The sequence below is a fragment of the Panicum virgatum genome, chromosome 7N (assembly GCF_016808335.1).
Source record: "Panicum virgatum strain AP13 chromosome 7N, P.virgatum_v5, whole genome shotgun sequence".
NCBI classification, from domain to species: domain Eukaryota; kingdom Viridiplantae; phylum Streptophyta; class Magnoliopsida; order Poales; family Poaceae; genus Panicum; species Panicum virgatum.
This window is the reverse complement of record NC_053151.1, coordinates 50,840,896-50,861,616: the sequence shown is the minus strand read 5'-3', so window position 1 is coordinate 50,861,616 and position 20,721 is coordinate 50,840,896. Positions and strand designations below refer to the sequence as shown.

Here is a 20,721-nt window from a genome sequence, read left to right as displayed (position 1 = left end):
CCTTTTGAAATAATCCGAAGCCGATCCATCACGGCCTTGCTTAATCAATGTTAAGTCCAATAATTTCACTTCGGTTTCCCCACTAAAAAAGTGATCATGAAACTTATGCTCCAACTGAGACCAATTGCTAATAGAGTTAGGAGCAAGCTAGGAAAACTAAGAGAAAGCCGTTCCAGTCAAAGATAAAGAAAATAGATGCACACGCAAAGCATCATTGAAACTGGCTTCTCCCAACTGCAAGACATATTGACTAACGTGTTCCCAAGTTGTACGAGAATCAACACCATTAAATTTAGTAAACTCAGGAATACGCCAACCAGCAGGAAAAGAAACAAAATCAAACTCAGCGGGATAAGGCTTTTGATATAAACGCGTAGTACCCATATCCACCCCAAGCTTACTCTTAATTGCATTAGCCAGATCTGCTTTAAACTTAAGGAGATCGGCTTGATAGTGCTGGCTGGTATAAAACTCAGAAAATTGACGATGTGCATTAGGATTTCCGTGTGGCATCGTCTGTGAGGAGGTTGGGATCGGTCCTTGGCTAGGCCCGGACCCTCGTGACCCAACTGCTACAGTAGTGGTGCGAGGTGGTGTATATAGTGACAATTCATTAGTTCGGTCAGGGGCAGCCGAACCTGGAATCGTCTCAAGAGGCACCGGCGACGGTACTGAGTAACCGGTCTGACCGGTCTGGTAACCGAACATTGGTTCAGATGTGAATTCAGGGGTAGCCGAACTTGGATCTGATGAGTTAGGATCTAACATAGGTTGTTTACCTTTAAGCGCATCAATATCACTACTCAACTTAATTAAAACGTCACCCGCAGTGGCTTATGCAGCAACAATCTTTTGATCCATCATGGATGACATCTTATCAAAAATATCAAAGGGAGAGAGGCTTACATTGGGTATCTCTTCAATCTTATCTTTGTTAAGCTTGGGAGACGGCAGTACGAACTCCTCCACCCTCTTGATGAGGCCACCACGATCCTTCTTGAAGCCCTTCAGGAATTGAGCCTTGATGTGCTCCTCCACAAGAAGGTAGGCCTTGCGCTCCTGTTCGGTGAGCTCCTCCATCGTAGCCGTGATGATGTTGTCCTTGTTGATCTCTGAAGTGCTCATCTTCTTCGAGGACTAGATTAGATCGGTTTTAAAACTAGATTAATCTTTTCCCAGCGGAGTCGCCAAAAAGTATGTTGACACAGAATCGTGCCAAACACACCTGAATGCGCTAGAACGCGCGACGATCGTCAAAACAATCAACACAGCGAAAACCCTGGGCGGACCGGTCTGACCGGTTTCGCCGATCGGTCCGACCGGTGCAGGCAGGGAACTCGCGAAGACCTAGAACAGCGAGCTCGGGAGGGACCCCGTCGGAGCTCGTGAACGTAGGGTTGCTCTGAAGTCGGCAGGCCACTCAGAGCGTCTTCAAACACCGTCGAGACGCAAGAAGAACAGAATTAGGGTTTGGAAAAGCTATGGTTTGAGAGGAACAAAAAGTAGATATATTTTGTATTGATTCGATTGGGAATACCTCAATCGGCCTTAGCCTTTATATTTATAGGTCGGGGAAGTCGTACCCCTCTCCAAGTCGGTTTATAAAAGAATTTTCAAAGTAAAACGAAGCCTACTCGGATTACAACTGGACAGACCGGTCCGACCGGTCAGACCAGTCGGCCTCTGAACTGCCAGAATTGGCTGTCAACACAGCGTTCGACAGCTGCTCCACCACCGACTCGTACCTGCACCGGCCGACAGCAACCGCATCATCAGTTCATCACCACCATCATCATCAGGGGACAGGGGCCGCATCGTCATCTCCGACCTCTTGCCGCAGTCCTCGAGGCACTACTGCAGCTGCTCCATCTTGTTGTCGAGGCTGTCGTCGTCGTCGTAGATGATGGAGAGGTAGGTGGCCGTCGCCTGTTGGAGGCAGGTGCCACGTCGGGGTGAGGCGGCGTCACGGTGTGCCTGGACGATGCTCGTCAGAGTCGGCGTCGACGTCGTGGGGTGCGGCGTCGTCGGATCAGAGGCTTGTTCTAGAGGCTGTCGGGTGTTACGCGCGCGGCCGCAGCGGTCGGCACGCGGGGTGGCGGCGGTCAGCACAGGTGAGCAGCGGCGCCTCGGCACGCGTGCGTCCTTCCTGAACACTAGATCCCGCGGCGGCGGCGAGGTGCAGCTCCTGGTTCAGGAGAGCGACGCGCGCGCCGACGGCCGGGCGGAGGAGGACGATGCACACCAGCGAGCGGAGGAGGATGACACACACGCCGGCGACCGAGCGGAGGAGAACGCGCGACGGCGGCCGCGGGCGAGCGGGGAGGAAAAGGAGGACGCGCGTGACGGGACGGATCCGCGAGGGACGGAGCGGATCGGGCGGGTCCTCCTCCCACCCGAGCGCCGCCGCTCGCTGTCGCCCAGATCCGGCGCTCCTCGTTGTCGGCGGCCGGAGCGGCGGCGGCGGCGGCCGGGGTTCGCAAGGGCGCCATGAGGGGCTTCACCCGACGACCAGCGCAGGGCAGCACTCGGTTCAGACGAGTAAGACGAAGGCGAGGCACCTGATTTTTGGATCAGTGCGGTGCGGCGACGGAGCGGGATGGACGTGGCGGGATCGGGAACTGGGGAGGCGGCGGAATTAGCGCTGGGAGGCGGCGTCGCGAGGAATTAGCGCTTTGGGTATAGGTGGGCGGGTAAGGCCACGCGTGGTGTGAAAAGAAAAGGGATTTAGGCAGAAATATTTTTCTTGATAGTGTTTTGAGGTTTGGTCAAGCACTAAACTCTTCCATGTGGGATTAAAAGAGGTACTTTGTGAGAGGGGTGGGTGGATTAGAGTGAGTAACAATTGTTCTCAATTCTTTCATCCTTTATAGGATAGATTAATATTCCATATATATATATCTAAAAAATTGATGTGACGGAAAATCTTGAAAATTTTTGGGAACTAAACAAGCCTAAAAAAACAGTATTTTAAGTTCCTACCACTCTAGCGCTGTAGACCTGCAGCGCATCCAATCAATATTCATTTTTTCTCTCCATCAAATAGTACTAGGCTCCACACTAAATACTATTGATCTTCGCAAATGAAGTTGTGACATATACGTTGGGATGGAAGGGGTAAAACTTCCACCCTATTGCCGATAACTATTTTTACATTTTGGCAATAGTAGCTGTAGCGGACTACCAAAATCCTCGCCAAAGGGTAAAAATAGAGCAATAAATCTCCTTCATGTAGATAAGAGGAAATTATTTTTCTCATTATTATAAAAAAAATTCGTAATGATAATTGGATTGAGAACCTTCTGTCATCAGAAAACTATTTTTAATTACAAAGATAGATGATTAATCGGCTGAAAATGCTCCGACATTCAAGGCATCCGTAGTCTAAATCTATGACAGGAATCCAATCCAGCAATTGATGCGGCGAGTTAGGCAAACTGCCCAAACAGTCCCTCAATCATATTAAAATCCTAAATTGCACCCTCAGTCTAGTTCTCGTTTCAGATGAGTCAAACAATTTTAAATTTAATCAATTTCGTAAAAAAAATTACTATATTAATTTTCAACCAAAAATTAGGAGGACTAAATATGAACTAACTATAAAACTAATTGCACAGATGGACGGAAAATCACAAGATAAATCTATTAAGACATTATCTAATTATAATCTAATTAGGTTTAAAAGATTTATCTTGCAATTATAGAATGTATTTTGTCAGTTATTCACATTTAATATTTCTAATTAGTGGTTCGAAATTGCTGTAGCATTAGAAATAACTGGAGATCTAAATATTTTGGAGGGAGTAAAAGAACTTTTTTCCGTTGAGTGTCTGAATCCAATCTCTCTCTGTCTCTCTCTCTCTCAGTTGAGTGTAGACTAGTATGAGCCTGCCTGCCTGGCTGCTCCCTCCCCCCTTCCCATTCCACCAATTCCTCCTCCCCACCACGACGATGAGGTGAGGTGACTGGGTTCGCCGCCGACGACGCCGACGAGCCTGGTCCCATACATCTCCGCCCTCTCGTCTTCCTCATCCGCAACAGCAGAAGGAGAAGGAGATGGAGGACGGCGGCAAGGCGGCAGCCGGCCTGGGCACCCTGCGCGCTGTGCTCGCCATCCTCCAGTGGTGGGGCTTCAACGTCACCGTCATCATCATGAACAAGTGGATCTTCCAGGTCCCCTCTGTTCCTACCATTCTGCCCCAACATTCTTCTCCAATCCATTCATGCTCTGCCTCGGATCTGGATGCCAAATGCCCCCAAAGTACACTCGCCTTCTAGATTAGATTGGGTGGGAGACTAGGCTAAGAAACACACTCCCGGTTGCAAATCACGGATATTTATGCTGAACCTCGATTCCATGGAGCCATGCTGCCGTGTTGTTATTCCATGAATCTAGTGTCGCTTCATACTTGTACAAATAGAGAAGAAAGGCCTCGCCTCCTAGTTATAGTGTGCATCAGGTTAGTCACATAATAATGTTCTTTGTTGTTTGCTCTGACTGAAACTCGCTGCTGATCTGCATTCAGCTATTTTTGGTATGTTTGCGTGTAGGAGCAAACGCTGGTGAAAATCTGCGTCCTTGGTAACAGAAGATGCTTTTTTTTCCTTGCAGAAACTGGATTTCAAGTTTCCTCTCACCGTGTCCTGCGTCCACTTCATATGCTCTTCAATTGGTGCATATGTTGCAATCCATGTGCTTAAGGCCAAACCACTGATTGAAGTTGAACCGGAGGACCGTTGGAAAAGGATATTTCCAATGTCATTTGTTTTCTGCATAAATATTGTGCTGGGAAATGTGAGCCTGCGCTACATTCCAGTCTCCTTCATGCAGACGATCAAATCTTTCACACCTGCAACCACAGGTACCTTCATTATGTGGCGTTTCCTGCCCTCATTCTCCATTCCATCTTCTGCTTGTTATTGTGCGTTGGACTGTGGTATCATCTTCTCATAGGCCTGTTTCATGTCATGCAGTTATTCTGCAGTGGCTAGTTTGGAGCAAGCATTTTGAATGGCGCATATGGGCTTCCCTGGTCCCTATAGTTGGGGGCATACTCCTAACTTCGGTAACAGAGCTCAGCTTCAACATTTTTGGTTTCTGCGCTGCCATGGTTGGCTGCCTGGCTACATCTACAAAGACCATCTTGGCAGAGTCCCTACTCCATGGATACAAATTTGACAGGTACACACTTGTCTTGTCTGTTGCTTATTTAGCAATTGGTGTGATCCGCCTAGCATGGTGTCGAAAACATCTTATGTTTGTTGATCTTTCAAGAGAATCCCTTTATCCCCCCTACTGAATGGAAATTAAGAGTGCTAAGATAGTTTGTTATGTTTTCTACAGCATTAACACAGTGTACTATATGGCGCCCTTTGCCACCATGATACTGGCTCTACCAGCAATGTTGCTGGAAGGAGGTGGCGTGATCAACTGGTTCTACACACACGATTCAATTGTTCCTGCGCTGGTCATCATCCTAGGTTCAGGGGTGCTTGCTTTTTGCCTTAACTTCTCCATCTTCTACGTGATCCATTCAACTACAGCAGTGACTTTCAATGTTGCTGGAAACCTTAAAGTAAGACACGACTATATTCTGCCCTATGTTCTCCCTGTTCCCTCCACTCGCTGAAGGAACATGCTTTTGTAGGTCGCGGTGGCAGTATTAGTGTCATGGTTGATCTTCCGGAACCCGATCTCTGCAATGAATGCAATTGGATGTGGAATCACTCTGGTTGGCTGCACTTTCTATGGCTACGTTAGGCATCTAATATCTCAACGGCAGGCTGCGGCTCCAGGGAACTTGCCCAGAAATCAGATGGAGATGCTTCCCCTTGTGGACGACAAGCAAGAAAAGGTTTAGCAAGTTGGCGATTATGCAGCGGAAGAGGTACATTACAGAAAGATGGTATGCCCAGAGAAGACTGACAATGGTTATAGGAAAGTTGCTGGGCTCAAGGCTGCATAAGTTAGGGCTCACAAGAGTATATATATACTCATGCATCGGTGGGCGGCTGGTCAGAGACTCGTGTAATTGGGCATTCTTATAGCATCATTGTCGTCTCATTTGCTTTGGTATATTAGTCTCCAGTATCAAAACTGAATTCGTTATTAGGAAGGCTGATTTGCTGTGGCCTAGAATTTGTCAGCTGATGTGGTCCAAAGCTGTTCCCTGCTCGTTGTCTTGAGGCTGCGCTCAATTTGCTGTGCCCTCAATAGCATGGCTGCCTGTTAGAATGCTAGATCCTGCAGCATTGTTCCAAAGCTGGCATTGCCCATTGCCATGTCCCGTAGCGTTGTTTGCATGGCTTACAGATAGACATGAGTCAGGTGGGATTGATATAAATCATGTTTTAACTGGGAAATTACATGTATTGTGGTTGTGGACCTCGGCGCATTGTGGCTCCAATAATTTGCCTAAAATAAAGCTGCATACTTTGGACTACTTGGCAGCTGAATGTGTAACAATAAGCCAGAAGAAAGAAGTCTCTCATCAAAAACCCTGGGAGCCAAAGAGAACTACGCACACGCCACGATTGGATTTGGATTTATATTTGGATGCTGAGGTGGTTTTACTCCTACTAATGGGGCGGGGTTTGACGGGTTTTTTGGGTGGGTTTTAATACGGGTATTATTGGATGGGTGAAAACGGGTGACACTATGAAACATGTTGGGGCGGGTTGGGTTGACGACACAGATGGGTTGGGACGGGTTGTGGCGCAATGGTCGTAGATCGGAGCGTAAGTCACATATCAGCTTCCGTCATGACTTCGGGTTGGGGCGGTTTGGCCGACGGGGTGGGTCGGGCGGGTGGTAGTTAGGGCTCTTGAAATATGGGTAGGGGGCGGATTTAGAGCGGGTTCAACCCCATTAGCAGGCGTAGGTGGTTTCTCGTCCGGCAAGTTGGCGCTGCCAGCGTGAGCACAGGATTTGCAGGACACCGGGCGATTCTCCGTGCTCCAGTCATCTGGAACTGTCAGGAAATACTTGCTCATGAATTTCCTGAACCTCTTCTTGTACTCCCTGGGGGAAATCACCGTCGGCGATTCGTTCTTGGGCACCACCAGAGACGTTTTCACCCATGTCTCCAGCTGCTTGTCCCATGTATACTGCCTCAGGTAGTCGATGATGCCAAACACGAGCTCATGCTTCTGCTTGTCCACTCCCACAAGTAGAGAGTAGTCCATAACATTGATCGACTGCAACCACAACTCTTTTGTCAACACATGTATACTACTACCTATATATAGCAGACGCTGCAGCTCAAAATCAAAGTCAATACATACAGTGAGAAAAGCCGTATCATTCCAGATTGCCCGCTGCAACAGATGCTTTGTTCTTCCACCAATGTAGATTGGAGAAACGCGCATGTCATCCACAAAATTTTGATCCAAGTACACGGTGTCATGGTCATTCGAGTCAGAGACATGCCGTGAAAAGACAGCGCCTTTCAGATCATATGTCCGGGACACATTGTGCCCAAACAGGATATTTTCCATCACCATCAGGTCCATCTTAATCTCCTTGCCATGCCTTATTTGCTTGACCTGAAACAAGACAGGATACTCACTGTTTAAAAATACTACGTAGCAAGACAACCACAGGTACGGTAAAAAAACAAAGGAAAACCTTAAATAACCATGTGAAGTACTCATGCCTGGTAGATTCCTAGGATTTTAGCAAGGCAAGTTTGGCTCCCAGTGTCCAGAGAATGGTAAACATGCTTGAAGTAATCAGGAGCAAATTTTATGAAGGACTCAAACTCTGTCCTCTTTATTTGCTTTATGATGAACCTGTCATCCACTGTTTTTGCAAAGAAAGCCTTGCTTTTCCCGCCTTGAGCATCCCACTTCTTGCAACGGCTCAAGGATGTAATGTACGCAAGCTCCGATGGACAGCATTTCTTTCGAAGATTGTAGAACTGGTTAGAGTGTACACAGATTACTGAATATTTCCCTTTGAGAACTACTCTCCCATTGACAGATATTTCCGGATGCTGAGCGGATGACAGAAGCGAGCTATCATAGCTGGAGAGGTCATCAGATGAAATGCTTGCCTCAGAATCTGAAGATCCGGAAGACGACCAGGACGAAGAAGCAGAGGAAATTTCAGATACCGAGCTGTAAGACTTCTCCATTGTTTTAGTACGCTCTCCGACCCTGCTGTCTGCTGGTGCGCTCTCAGTGATAGCATCCAGTAAGTAACGACGTTCCTCAGATATGGCAAGAGCACGGGATATTATGCTGGATATCTCATCCTCTGATACACACAAGACGCTGCCACATGGACCTACTGTGAACTGTGGAGAACCCACCTCCTCACCAGATTGATTGTGTCTGTGCAAGGGGGATAGATGAGATGAACAATAGTGGTTAACAAGTTCGAACCTTTCCAGACATCCGGCCTCCAGGTCCTGCCTGTAAGCCAATCTGGACTCATGCAATGGGTTCCAAACCCATTTTTCCCTATCATCCCATGGGGGAAGTCTGGACTGCTGTCGAATACTCAACGGCTCTTGCTTTGGACACATTGAACGTGCAACTAGCTCATTGTTCTCCAACCATGCATTTTCATCAAGCAAGGTTGTGCCAGTCCCTGGTTCACTGAACTTGTCTATCTCGATACATCCATTCTCGAAGGACACTTTGTTGCTTGTACATTCAGTAACACCATCTGCTTCAGCAACTGCTCCAGTTTGGTCACCTTTAAATTCAGAAATTCCCTTGATGCTAATTCCCATTCTTTCTCTTTCAGCTGATATGCCCTCTACAAGTTGATGCAGCCGGCGATCCCACACATACAGTTCAAGCAGAAGATCCTGGTAGAGCCAATTTACACTAAGGATCTCATGCACAGAGCTTGGTGTGCCACTTCGATCAACTGCCTGTGCTAGAGTACACTGCACCATGATAAAGATAAACGGTGAAATGCCGATTACCAAAAATCTAGAGTAACCGATGTAAGGACTACCCCCCAAAAAACAAGAAGGATAGGAAAGTTTACCATGAACTCGGACTTCTCTTTAATCAACATATCTTCAAGTTGGGAGAACTCTTCAATAGGAAGGAAGGCGCCACAATAGATTACCACCTCAGAAAACTGATCCTTCAGGTTCTGTAGTAACCCTGTGACTTCAGAGAAAAGCATGACTCCTCTAGCAAGAACCTTAAAGAATGCAACAGAGGCATTAGGCTCCAGTAAGACTTGCTTGTTCACAAAATAAGCATGAGAAGAAACCAACAAGTGAGAATGACACATACATTTCTTACCTCTTGCCCGTACCATTCATGAGCATTGGGGTTGTGAAACTCAAGAGTAGGCTGTGGTTTGGAGGCAGTGTAAATTTTGACTGATGAATACTGGAACATTGCAACTTTGGAGCCCAACCTGAAGTTAACAGATCCCAAACGAGGGGGGGGGGGAAACCTCATTACAATATACGGAGGAAGAAAAAGTAGCTTCTGAAATCATCTGCAATTGATGTCATAAGGTTCTTCGTTCTTGAGCTTACCCAAAAAAGCGCAGGCAATCCTTATTCAACGAATGTCCACATATTGATAGCCTTCTAGCAGTTGAATGGCTGGAAAAACTGAGTTCAAGGAACTTCCCAAACGAAAGATAGTGTGCTTCAGCTGACATTAGCACCCTTCGTGATGATCTAGAGATCCCACTTTCATGCTCACATCTTAGACATCTAGTCCACATCCAAATTTTTCCTTCTGATTCACCAGGTAAACAGTATTTAGGCAAACGCTTCACAACAACAGTCAGATTCCTATTGCGGTGAGTGTATGAGTACATGTGAGCCTCTGGGGGTTCTCCACATGAGGAACAGCTGAGATTCTGCTAAAAATACACAAATCATGGATCATGCACATATTCTACCAATCGACTTGGGAAAAAGAATGGAATGAAGAAGTTGTTTGCTTGTAGGTATCGAATTTATGCAGCTGTTTTCCTCAACAAAAAAAAATTATGCAGCTGCCAAGAAGCCCAGAAGTAGACGAGTAAACATAACTTGAATGATAACGGTGCTAGTGTTACCTGATTCTGCAAAATGTCTTGCAAATATCGTCCTAAGGAGACATCAAAATCTCCATAGTACTTTATACGGGATAGATGGCTCTGCTCGCAGATAACTTGCTTCGTGATACATTGGCTGGACAACAAAATAAGTATGCTCTGCGACTCCAAGACAGCATCCACCTCGTCTATATCTGAGGTCTTGTCTCCGCTAACGTAGCTGGTGCTTTGTTGTTCCCCATTTTCCAATGGAGTTGATGGTTGCTCACTAACCGAAGGATCATCCAATGCCATTTGTTGATTGCTTTCAGTGGATGCTCGATTCCGGGGATTGCTTAAGTGATCCACATTCTCACCAGAACCAGCTTGTACCCTAACATTCGGGCTAATATGTACACTATTACCTGCCATGATTTGACAGTATTGAAGCATGTCTTCTTTCTGATGATCAGTTGTCTCTTGAGAAGACGTGACTGGTAAATAAATATTCTGATAACGTAATATATCAATGGATCTTCTTGGTGATCCTGGGACTGACGATACTAGTCTTTCAGAAGGAAGTGCCTGATTAGAATCATAATAGATGGCTGGACCCTCGGGGAGCTCATTAGGGAAGCCCTTCTCAAGTGAATTTAGATCTTCGATTTTTGTTGAAGAAACGGTAACTGTCTTCCCTTTAGTGGGTTCTTCTACCGATTCACTAGAAGTTAAGGGATACTTAGGACCGACAGGGTGAGAACCAATAGAGGGAGCAGGGATTCCGTGACGTATTACTGATGATTCCGCCTTACTACTGATAGAATTTTTTTCTTGGGAAGCATTTTTATTGTTCAATATTACTCTCTGATCTTCAAAGAAGGATGTCTCAAGAACAAGGTGGTATGCTGCAAACACTGTGTAGTGCATGACTTGCTTGACTTTCTTCAGTTCTTGACTACTCGCTCCTCGTAGCATTATCTGCAGAGTGCAGACAAAAGGAATAACTGTTTCTTTAAAAAATAATAAACAAAAGAGGAAATGAATCATCGTCTAAGAATGCCTACAGATCATTCTTAGAAGTAAGCTGTTAATCTAATGAAGATATCACTGCACACAAAGTGGAATGCATATACAGTTGAACATGAATAGAACTTAGAAGTGGTACCTTTCTATCTGTGCGCCAAATTTAAATTTGATGTTGTCTGCCCAAAGAAGGGAAGAACATATCTAGATCATCCTTTTAACACTTAAAATCAATTTCATTGTAGCATGGAGCCACGGAGGTTCATCAATATCAAAGAAGCATATCAAAGAACATCAGTATACCGTCGTATGTATGTCCACATACTCATTTATCACTTTGAGTATGTTCATATACTAATTCTAAGATACTTCAAATAGATATATATGAAAAATTTCTAAAGCATCCCTATCTTTTAAGTATATTATGATTATACTTTAGTCTTAGTATATAAAAATAAGTATGTCCATATACTCTATGTATGATCACATGTCCAACATGTATACCATCATAGATATTCTAGTATGAACACATACTCCACGTACATACTCTTTGTTGGATCAGATACGTACTACGTCATAAGATACACACGTGCGAGTAGCTACAAGTAAGTGTAGAAAGGATTTTTTTTCTATATATCTGCGTGCGGGCGGGCGGGCGCGCACGGGTAAATGCTTCTAAACGGAAACAAGCATATCGAAGAAGCAAGTACATATTGCTCCTGTCGAAGCAGAGGTTCTGTTGTGACCTTCACTCATAAGGAGATAAAGAAAGGTATGGTGAGCCTTAGTACAATACTCCCTCCATACTCGAAAAGAATGTCGTTTTGGACAGCGACACGGTCTCCAAAGCTTAACTTTGACTTCTTATTTTTATAAAAATATTTATCGCAAAGTGATATATTTATACTTTTATGAAAGTATTTTTCAAGACAAATCTATTCATATGATTTTTGTATTTTGAAACTCAACAACTTAAAAGTTATTCATGATTTATGTTCCCAATGTTTGACCAAAAGCTTGTCCAAAACGACATTCTTTTCGAGTATGGAGGGAGTACAACATCAGAGTGCAGTGTCAATCAGAGGCAATGAGAATCAGGTTTGAGGTATAAGACTTACTGTGCATCCCAATGGCTTGTGAAAGCCTTCCAGGTACATTAATGTTTTAGATTGCCTCTTTCCAGCTTCAACGGTATGGTTGTGCTCCTCAGTAACTTTTTCGATATGGAAGTAGTCACACTGCTTCAACTTTGGCTTACTTAGAACCTCTGAGAACGATAGTATGGGAGAGCCAGAACAGCGAGCGATCCTTTGCAACCGGTTAAGCTTCATATCAAGCACCAGAGTGACGCCTTCCTCGAGGAGAAGCTCCTGTATGTCGCGTGAAACAGTTTTCTCGACCATGACAACATTTGGTCTGCAAATCTGCATCATTTTACAGACTGACTTCTCCAGATGGTCTTTTTCCTGATAATAATCAGAGAAAGAAGGTAGATAGTATGTTAAAGGGATCGAATCAACCGATAGCAATCCCTCTGTATGTATGTCCACAGACGTGTACGCATATAAATGCCAAAGTTCTGACCTGCTCTATGGAACTGAATGATGAGAAGCCATTATCCGAATCACCGAGTACTCCTCTAAGAGGAAGTAGCCTGGGATTGTGACAACTGGTGGGCATGTGCTTATGGGCGGCATTCTTCTTGAAGACTAAGCCCCTGATGACCTCACTGAATGCAGGGGAAGACAGACAGACAGACAGACACATCATCATCATCGTAAGTATTAGCATGCACTGAATTTATTAGCACTAGTGTGGGAATGGGATGGATGTGTTTGTACCATTGGCGCCGGGTACCAGATGCTAGGCACTTAACCTTGACGTAAGAGGAAGGGTCCATCTCGTTGCCGGCAGTGGCATCAGGCCTGATAAGAAGGGCGGCTTCCCAGGACAGGGAGGTGACGATGTCGAGCCAGCAGCAGGTGTCGGCGCCTTGCAATTGGTGTAGAGCAGCAGGGATGCCGGCCGACTCTAGAAAGCGAGCGGCGAGCATCTTGAGCTGGCCGTTCATGGCTCTGAGCATGGCTTTCTGCCGCTCCTCCCTGTAGCTGTAGGCGGCGTTGGCGTTGCTGCTTGTGGGCTGCTGCTGACACCAGCTGAAACTGCCATCACCGCCACTAGAATCCTCCTCCTCGTCTTCTTGTGTTGTAGTGTCGTCAGATGTCGTCCCATCATCTTCCATGTCGTCGGCTGCCTCAGGCGGTCTCCAGATGGCGTCATCCGATAATTCAGATTCACCGCTGGTAAGGGTGTCATCCCGAGATGGATAAGAATGCAGCAGATGGTTATTTGGATCAGCACCCATGGCGTCGTCCCTGTATGATATGAAAGTAACTTAATACTTGCAGCACTGCACAAGAGAATTGCTGCATGTGATGCATGGTAAGCAGACAAGAGATCGAATACCTTGTGGGCATGGCAAAAAAACGGAGCTCAACAACTGTGGTGGCGATATATATCTATATGATGTTGCTGCATCAAGGGAATGCCAGAAGAAATCCCGATGTATGCATGCAAACCCAAGGATGGAGAGCGAGCTGATGATCGAGATGAGAGTAGCTAGAGGATCGAAAGCTGATAACAAAGGCAGCAGAAGGAGGCGGAGGCGGAGGCGGAGGTGGATGAAATGAAATAATACCGGTTGCTGGGAGGACTTCAGATAGATCTCTCTTGCAAGAGCAGAGGAGACTGCAGAGCTGAGCGGCTCTGCCAAGAATTTGTTGATTAATTCATTTCGTGCATTATTGCGTGCCATCGTGGACATGCATGCATGGTGACACGTTAGCAAGCTCAGCTCAGACGACAGATGGATCGATGATGGAGCTATATATTCGGCGATAAGCGAAAGGCCACGTGGATCGGATCAGGGCAAGCAGCTCAAGGTCAAGGGGGGATCATCGATCAAGCAAGATCAAACTCGGCGGCTCGACTCATCATCAGGGGCAAGCAACCATGCATCGAATTATTGCATTCTCGCTGAGGTGGCAACACCACAATGCATGCACGGTTACATATATATACACACCAGACATATATATGTGTACAAATATACACACACCAGATGATGATGATTGTTAATTATTATTATGATTATTAGCTTGATTTTTGCATTGGTACATTATATTATTATATTTCTGTGGTCGATGTATATAGCAATGATAATAAGCTGATGGATGCATCGGTACATTATATTATTATTATTTGTCAGCTAACCAAAAAATAATATTTTTCTCTCACACCAAATCAACACTAGCCACCCAGTCACCCGCCCCAGCCAAACAAACAGTCTATACAGAGAGAGAGACGTGAGCTCGATCCGTGCAACAGCAGGCGCCACCTGGAACAACAGCAATCATGTCAGGAAGCAGCAGGGACATCGATCATGTGCATGAATGCGTATTGTGGTCAGATTAAAGACCCGTTTGTTTCCAGAGATTTCTTTTTACCTCGGGTCATATTAAAAGAAAATCTTACTATTTAGGAGTCTCAAATAAAATTTGTTTATAAATTTTTTGCACGGATGGATACTAATAATTCATGAGATGAATCTAATGAGCCTAACTAATCCATGATTTACTACAGTAATCATCCACTAATTATGAATTAATATATCTTATTAGATTCGTCTTGACGTTTAACACAGAGGTTCTGTAATTATTTTTGTAATTAGACTTCATTTAATACTTCTAAATACCAAGATTCTCTTTGATATGACATGGTCTAAAATTTAGCCTCTTATCCAAACAACCCCAAGTCTCGAGCAAGAGAAATTGTTGGCAAAATGGTATGTGAAAGTTGAAATGTTTTGACTCTTGAAAAAATTAGGATGACTTGCAGTTTAAACGAAGAGAGTAAATGGATGCTGCTAGCTAGCTAGCTAGCTACCCATCCCCTTCATTCATTGAATTCAGGTGTGCTTGTAGCTAGTTAACTTTTCACAATGATGTATGTAGTAGCATCATTATTAAGTATATTCAATTTGTTGATATGCAATGTAGTAGCATCATTCCAGCCACAGCATATGCTGTGGGCATATGCAAGTAATGCCCAATATGCAAGTATTGCAACCAACCAGTGGGCCGGCCCGGCCCGGCCCGCCCTCCGTGATCTAGCTAGCTGTCGTTTGTTGTCACGTCTCTGTCGGGACGGGAGGTAGCAGACAGCAGAGGCATGCGTGCAGTGCAACGACCACGGCATGACATGAGACAATGATGCATCGATCCATCGTGACAAGGCCACCAATCAGTAGGTCCATGCATGGAACTACTCCGTCCGTAGGGTGTCTCAGCAGAAGCCATTAATTTGCAAGTATAATGTCATGCATCTATTATCCCTCATGTTCTGTTCATCATATATACAAGTGTTTGCTTGCATTTGGTTGGCCTGTCATGAATTTCTACAATCCAATCCCGATCTGCTACTCTGCTGATGATGCATGCTTGCTAATTCCAGAATCGAATCCGGCGGCCACCACAAAAGAAAAGACTAGGGCATCCCAATCCCAATCCCAATCCCGATCCCAACATATGCATGCTAGTACTCCGATCCATAAAGGAGAATATGCGTACACTAGACAGGGAACACAAGGAATAGAATATGCAGTCAGTAGTGAGTGCACCTTCGTTCCGTGCACAACTTTATTCTTCCATGGATATCTCTCCTCATCTTTATAAAAGTATAGCCCCACTCATCATCCCATCATGCATGCAGCATGATAGGTTGAAAAGAATGCCTCAACTACCTACCAGTACCACTAGTGGTAGCTAGTGGCTCTTCACCCTGTTCTGCTGTTCTGCTCTAACACCAGCCAATAGTGTTTTTCTCTCATACCACTCCAGCAGCAGCCTCCAGCCACCAACTAGCCAGCAGTGTTTTTCTCTCACACCACTCCAGCAGCCGCCTCCAGCACCAGCACAGCAAACAGGGTGGCGGCTTTCATCTGCTGCTGCAGCTGCTGGTAATATCTAGAGTACATACATGCATGATTGATGGCTGCTGCAGCTGCTATGTCGAAGCTTCCATGCTGATCTGATTCTGATCTCACACAGTTAGTTATTCTAAGAAAGAAAGAATGCGAAGCACGGACGGACAAAATAAATACAGTGCTTGCTTCATTATTTTGCTGCAACATGCAGTCTGATGAATAGAATGCCTGGTAGATGGTGGTTAAGTTATTTTACTAGAGGCTAGAGCAGCATGTCTGTCTTTGCCGGCAGCCTCTTGTAGAAGTTGAAGGGCACCGACGGCTGCTTGCTCCGGAACCGCGGGTGGCGCAGCAGGTAGAGCCCCGCCACGACGGCCACCACCTGGAACGGCGTGACGTAGAGCACCACCGCCGCGAGCAGCGAGAGCACGACGAAGATGGCCGTGGCCCTCGGGTCCCGCCAGCTCAGCAGCGACTGCGCCCGCTCGCCCTGCGTGGCCAGGTCCCCCACCACCGTCTGCACGCGCCCCGCCACGCTGCGCAGGCGGTCGTAGCGCATCCGCACCACGTCCCCCGGCTTGCTGGTGGGGAAGGTGTCGAACTCCTCGTCCAGCTCGTCCGGGTGCGCCAGCTCCGCGTGCGACAGCACCGTGTCCATGTGCGGCGGCTTCCGCGGCCGCCGCCGGTAGTTCCAGGCGCCGATCATGAAGAGGTAGAGGAAGACGGTGGGCAGGATCAGCTCCGGGTAGCACACCAGGATGAGGAACAGCACGTGCACCAGCACCGTCGTCAGCGGGTTCTTCCACTTGCAGATGCCGTCCATCCACCTCGCCACCGCCACCGCGCCGGAGAAGAGCGAGGTGACGCGGTAGAAGTTGGCCTTGCTCCGGCGCAGGCTGAACATGTGCGAATCCACGTCCAGCATGTACTCCACCACCTCGCGCCGCAGCGGCGGCTCGGCGCGCCCCAGCCGCGCCGCCACCATCTGCATCGCCTGGAAGCGCAGGTAGTCCAGCTGCAGCACGGAGATGGGGTGGGTGTAGTGCATCTTGGGCAGCAGCGGCCGCCCGTACATGCCCAGCATGTTGGCCCACGCCGTGCAGGTGAAGCGCACCGCCAGGTGGAGCTCGCCGGTCTTCTTCAGCCCCGACGGGGAGAGCGCCATGAGCGGGTACAAGTGGGTGTAGACGCGGTCGATCTCCAGCGTCGAGAGACGGACGCGCACCTTGCCGACCCGCTGGTCGGCCTTCTCTCCGCCGCCACCAGGCGGCAGGACGGCGCTGTTGTCGAAGACCGCCACCGTGAGCACCGTGCACGGGTCGAACACCTCCCAGGTGTACTGCTCGTTCCACCGCGGCGCCAGCGTGTTGAGCGCCGTGCGCGTGCGCACCCACTTGGCGCCGTACTTGGCCACGCAGTAGGGGTCCGCCAGCCGCCCCTCCTTGGCCTTGCTGGGCACCAGGTTGCGCGCGCTCAGCACGCCCAGCTCCAGGATGCCGATGCCACCCTTGCGCAGCTTCTTGGCCGACGGCTGCAGGTCGCTCGCGTAGTGCGTCGACTCGTCCAGCACGTGGTACGCCGTCTCCAGGCTCAGCCGCAGGTGGATCTTGCTCGAGAAGTGCTTCGAGTCCTTCTTCCCCGCCGCCGCCTCGTCCGCCGTCAGCGCCCGCGACAGGTTGAACCACTTGGAGTCCACCGCCTTGGCCAGGTCGTTCCGGGGCACGTACGGCGCCGCCACCGGCACGATCACGCGCCCCACCGGCTCGTCCCGCCCCGCCGCCACGCGCTCCTCCACCGTCACCACCAGCGGCTCGTCGAACGGCTCCGCCGCCACGAACATGAACTCCTCGTTCCACGCCGGGTTCGCCGACCCCTGCGGCCGCGTCCGCCGGACCTGCCCGCCCAGCTGGATCTTGGCGATGGTGGGGGCCAGCGGCCGCCCCTTGTCCGCGGGGACCACGTCCTGCGCCGCGATCGCCACCACCTTGAGGTAGGCCAGCTTGGGCGAGTAGTACACCTTGGAGCGCGTGCTGGCCAGGCCCTCCAGGGGCAGCGAGTGCGCGTCCGAGTGCCAGGCCTCCGGGAACGCCTCGTCCGCCTGCGTGCCCTTCCACACGGCCAGCATGATCTCCCCGTGCCGCAGCTTCTCGCCGGAGCGGTCGGCCAGGCGGTACCACTGGGGCGCCAGCGGGCTGTCGGGCGGCACGCGCGCGGGGACGTCGGTCATGTCGAAGAGCACGCGGCCCACGAAGTCGTCCTTGATCATGTCCTTGTCCTTGACCACCACCTCCAGCTGGTTGGCCTGCAGGTGCTCGCTGGAGAAGGCGAAGGTCTGCCGCCACACCGGGTTGGGGTTCTTCTCCAGGTGCCTGGTCACGCCCTTGAAGTTGCCGAGCTTCACCTCCACGAAGGGGTCGAGCGCGCCGGTCACGTCCATGGTCGGCAGGTCGCGCGCCTTGATCACGCTCACATACAGGTACGTCATCGGCTCCACCATGTCGTAGGTGGAGGCGATCTTGGCGGCGGCGGCGGCGGCGGCGCGCGGGCCCATCTTGGCCGGCAGCGGCGGCTTGGTCTCGACCAGGCCGTAGGCGCCGCCGGGCGGGGGGCCGGGCGGGGCGGCGGGGCGCGGCATGACGACCGTCTGGCCGGGCGGCGGGGGAGGCGCGGCGACGGCGTGGAGAGAGGCGCGGCGCGGCTGCTGGTGCTGGTCGCCTCCTCCTGCTGCCGCAGGCACGGAGCGGAAGATGCGCGGTCGCGGCTCCTCCTGGTCGTCGTGGTCGTGGCTGCTGCTGCCGCTCTTCCCCTCTGGTGGTGCGAAGGCGGAGCTGACGATCCTTTCGGGCTCCTGCTGCTGGTCGTCCATGGAAGCAGCAGCAGCATTGTTGGAGTTGTCTCCATTTTGGCTGCTGGTGAGTAGGTAGATCCTGAGCGCGATGTCTCCTGAGACGCGCGAGAAGAGCCCCCGCTTCTCGAGCGGGTACCTCTGGAGGACCGCCTCCTGGGAGGATTGCGCGACGGAGGCGGCGTTTATGCGGACGCGGCCGAGGAAGGTGTGCGGGCGGAGGGCGTTGTGGTCCTGGTGGCGGCGGTCGTGGAGGACGGAGACATCGATGGCGAGGGAGGGGAACCTGGCGGGGTCGCGGACGTCGAAGACGAGCGTCTGGTTCCAGTAGGGGTTGCGGTCGGCGGGCTTGGTGGCGGTGCGCTGGCGCTGGTCGTCGAAGTCGACCTCGACGTAGGGGTTGCAGGAGGCGGCGCCGTCCTTGGGGGCGAGGTCGGCGGCGTCGGAGATCTCGACGGCCAGCTTCATGATTATCTTAGTTTGTTGGTGCGGTGGAGGGGCGGTTAGAGCGAGCGAGCGAGGAGGCCAATTCCTTCAATCAACCGTCATGGTGGGAGCTTTTTCGGGAGGAAGAAGGGAGGAGCGTCCACTGCACGCACGACTCTAGCCTGGACTTGCACAAGTTGGTTTGGTCTTTGGCTCTCCCGCCTCGCCTCTCGGCGGTGCGCTGTGCTGTGGGTGGAAATAGAATAAATATATATATACACTACTGTATGTATGTATATATAAAATAAAATGGAAGGAAGAAGAGGGCCCACCGGTCAGCCGGTCGGTCGGCGCTCGTCCGTCCGATTCCGATCCTATCCTTGTTGTTGCTGGTCAGAGGTAGCTACCCTTCCTCCCCCTCCCTTCAGCTGCTCCCCTATTTATACCATACTATACCCCTATTTATACTGGCTCTTGCTTCTGCCACGCACTATTCTGTGCTATTCTATTCTTTATTATAATAAAAAAGAAGAAGAGAATGTCTCAAATATTTTTCCCACCAACTACCTGCAGCCTTTCTTTTCTTTTCTTTTCTTTTAAAGAAAAGAAATTAAGAGAAAAAGGTCCATTTTTGTTCAAATAAAAATTAAAAGTAGGAGGGAGCCCATGCGATCCAATCCAATGCAATCATGTAGTACTAGTAGAGTAATTCCCTTTTTTTCCCAGTAGCACGTTCAGTCCATGCGGAATTTAAATTATTGAGGCAGTCCTTTAAAAAAATGAATTATTGAAGCACCAGGCCAAGTAAGTTGTGCATGGTGCTCTCCATTCATTTCTGATGATCCATCTCAGCGCCTAGCTAGCGGTGCTAACACCTAAAAAAGATAATTTAATACTAGTAGTAATATGTACTAGTAGCCACGACACAACCATCATACTAGTACCGGTCCACCCGCCAGCCTCAGCATACATACTATATACTTGCTGCTAATAATTAATTCCCGATCACCTCGTCCTGATAATTCTAGCATGTAACATGTTAGGCAAATTACAAAGATAGATGATCGATAGCCAATTGGTGGTTAGAGCCCATTAGCTCTGATTAGCCTCTAATGATGAACATACTACTTCCTAAGCTCCAAATTATTAGTTGTTTTCATATTCCTAGATCTGTAGATTTTGCTATGTACCAAAACATATAGAAACTATGCACTTGGAAAAAACAAAACAACTAATAGTAGGCAAATTACAAAGATAGATGATCGATAGCCAATTGGTGGTTAGAGCCCATTAGCTCTCGTTCTAGATTCTCGCTTCGCCCCCTTCTAGTTTATTTCACTACGCCTAGGACTAATTTTTAGCCCCCAACTTTTAAGGCCATCCGAACATGAAAGGCTACACTGCCAATGGTAGATGGTACAACAACCAAACGGATCGGAGCGGCTG

General features: G+C 48.8%; 3 protein-coding genes across 6 annotated transcripts; 1 reads left to right on the top strand and 2 right to left on the bottom strand.

The window, feature by feature from the left end:
- The first annotated feature begins 3,840 nt into the window (after positions 1 to 3,840).
- On the top strand, positions 3,841 to 6,382 carry LOC120681778 (UDP-galactose transporter 1-like). The gene is made up of 5 exons (XM_039963369.1): positions 3,841 to 4,170; positions 4,610 to 4,859; positions 4,972 to 5,179; positions 5,342 to 5,573; positions 5,646 to 6,382. Exons 1-5 carry the CDS (start codon positions 4,054 to 4,056, stop codon positions 5,856 to 5,858), a joined length of 1,020 nt encoding a protein of 339 aa, XP_039819303.1. The 5' UTR covers positions 3,841 to 4,053; the 3' UTR covers positions 5,859 to 6,382.
- LOC120681777 (1-phosphatidylinositol-3-phosphate 5-kinase FAB1B-like) lies at positions 6,305 to 13,841 on the bottom strand. Of its 4 annotated transcripts, XM_039963367.1 has the most exons (12): positions 13,487 to 13,838; positions 12,862 to 13,395; positions 12,605 to 12,749; positions 12,139 to 12,486; positions 10,040 to 10,975; positions 9,507 to 9,838; positions 9,256 to 9,382; positions 8,999 to 9,160; positions 7,653 to 8,894; positions 7,282 to 7,542; positions 6,886 to 7,194; positions 6,305 to 6,568 (listed from the first exon to the last, which is right to left on the bottom strand). In XM_039963367.1, exons 1-12 carry the CDS (start codon positions 13,495 to 13,497, stop codon positions 6,515 to 6,517), a joined length of 4,461 nt encoding a protein of 1,486 aa, XP_039819301.1. In that variant the 5' UTR covers positions 13,498 to 13,838; the 3' UTR covers positions 6,305 to 6,514. The 4 variants fall into 4 exon arrangements, with proteins under 4 accessions (XP_039819301.1, XP_039819298.1, XP_039819300.1 ...); XM_039963364.1 differs by having other exon boundaries at positions 6,305 to 7,194; positions 13,487 to 13,839; XM_039963366.1 differs by having other exon boundaries at positions 6,305 to 7,194; positions 9,265 to 9,382; positions 13,487 to 13,839.
- A 1,836-nt stretch (positions 13,842 to 15,677) lies between these two features.
- LOC120682484 (FT-interacting protein 7-like) lies at positions 15,678 to 19,688 on the bottom strand. The gene is made up of 2 exons (XM_039964419.1): positions 19,608 to 19,688; positions 15,678 to 19,521 (listed from the first exon to the last, which is right to left on the bottom strand). The coding sequence occupies exon 2, from the start codon at positions 19,315 to 19,317 to the stop codon at positions 16,267 to 16,269; it is 3,051 nt and encodes a 1,016-aa protein (XP_039820353.1). The 5' UTR covers positions 19,318 to 19,521; positions 19,608 to 19,688; the 3' UTR covers positions 15,678 to 16,266.
- Between the last annotated feature and the right edge of the window lie 1,033 nt (positions 19,689 to 20,721).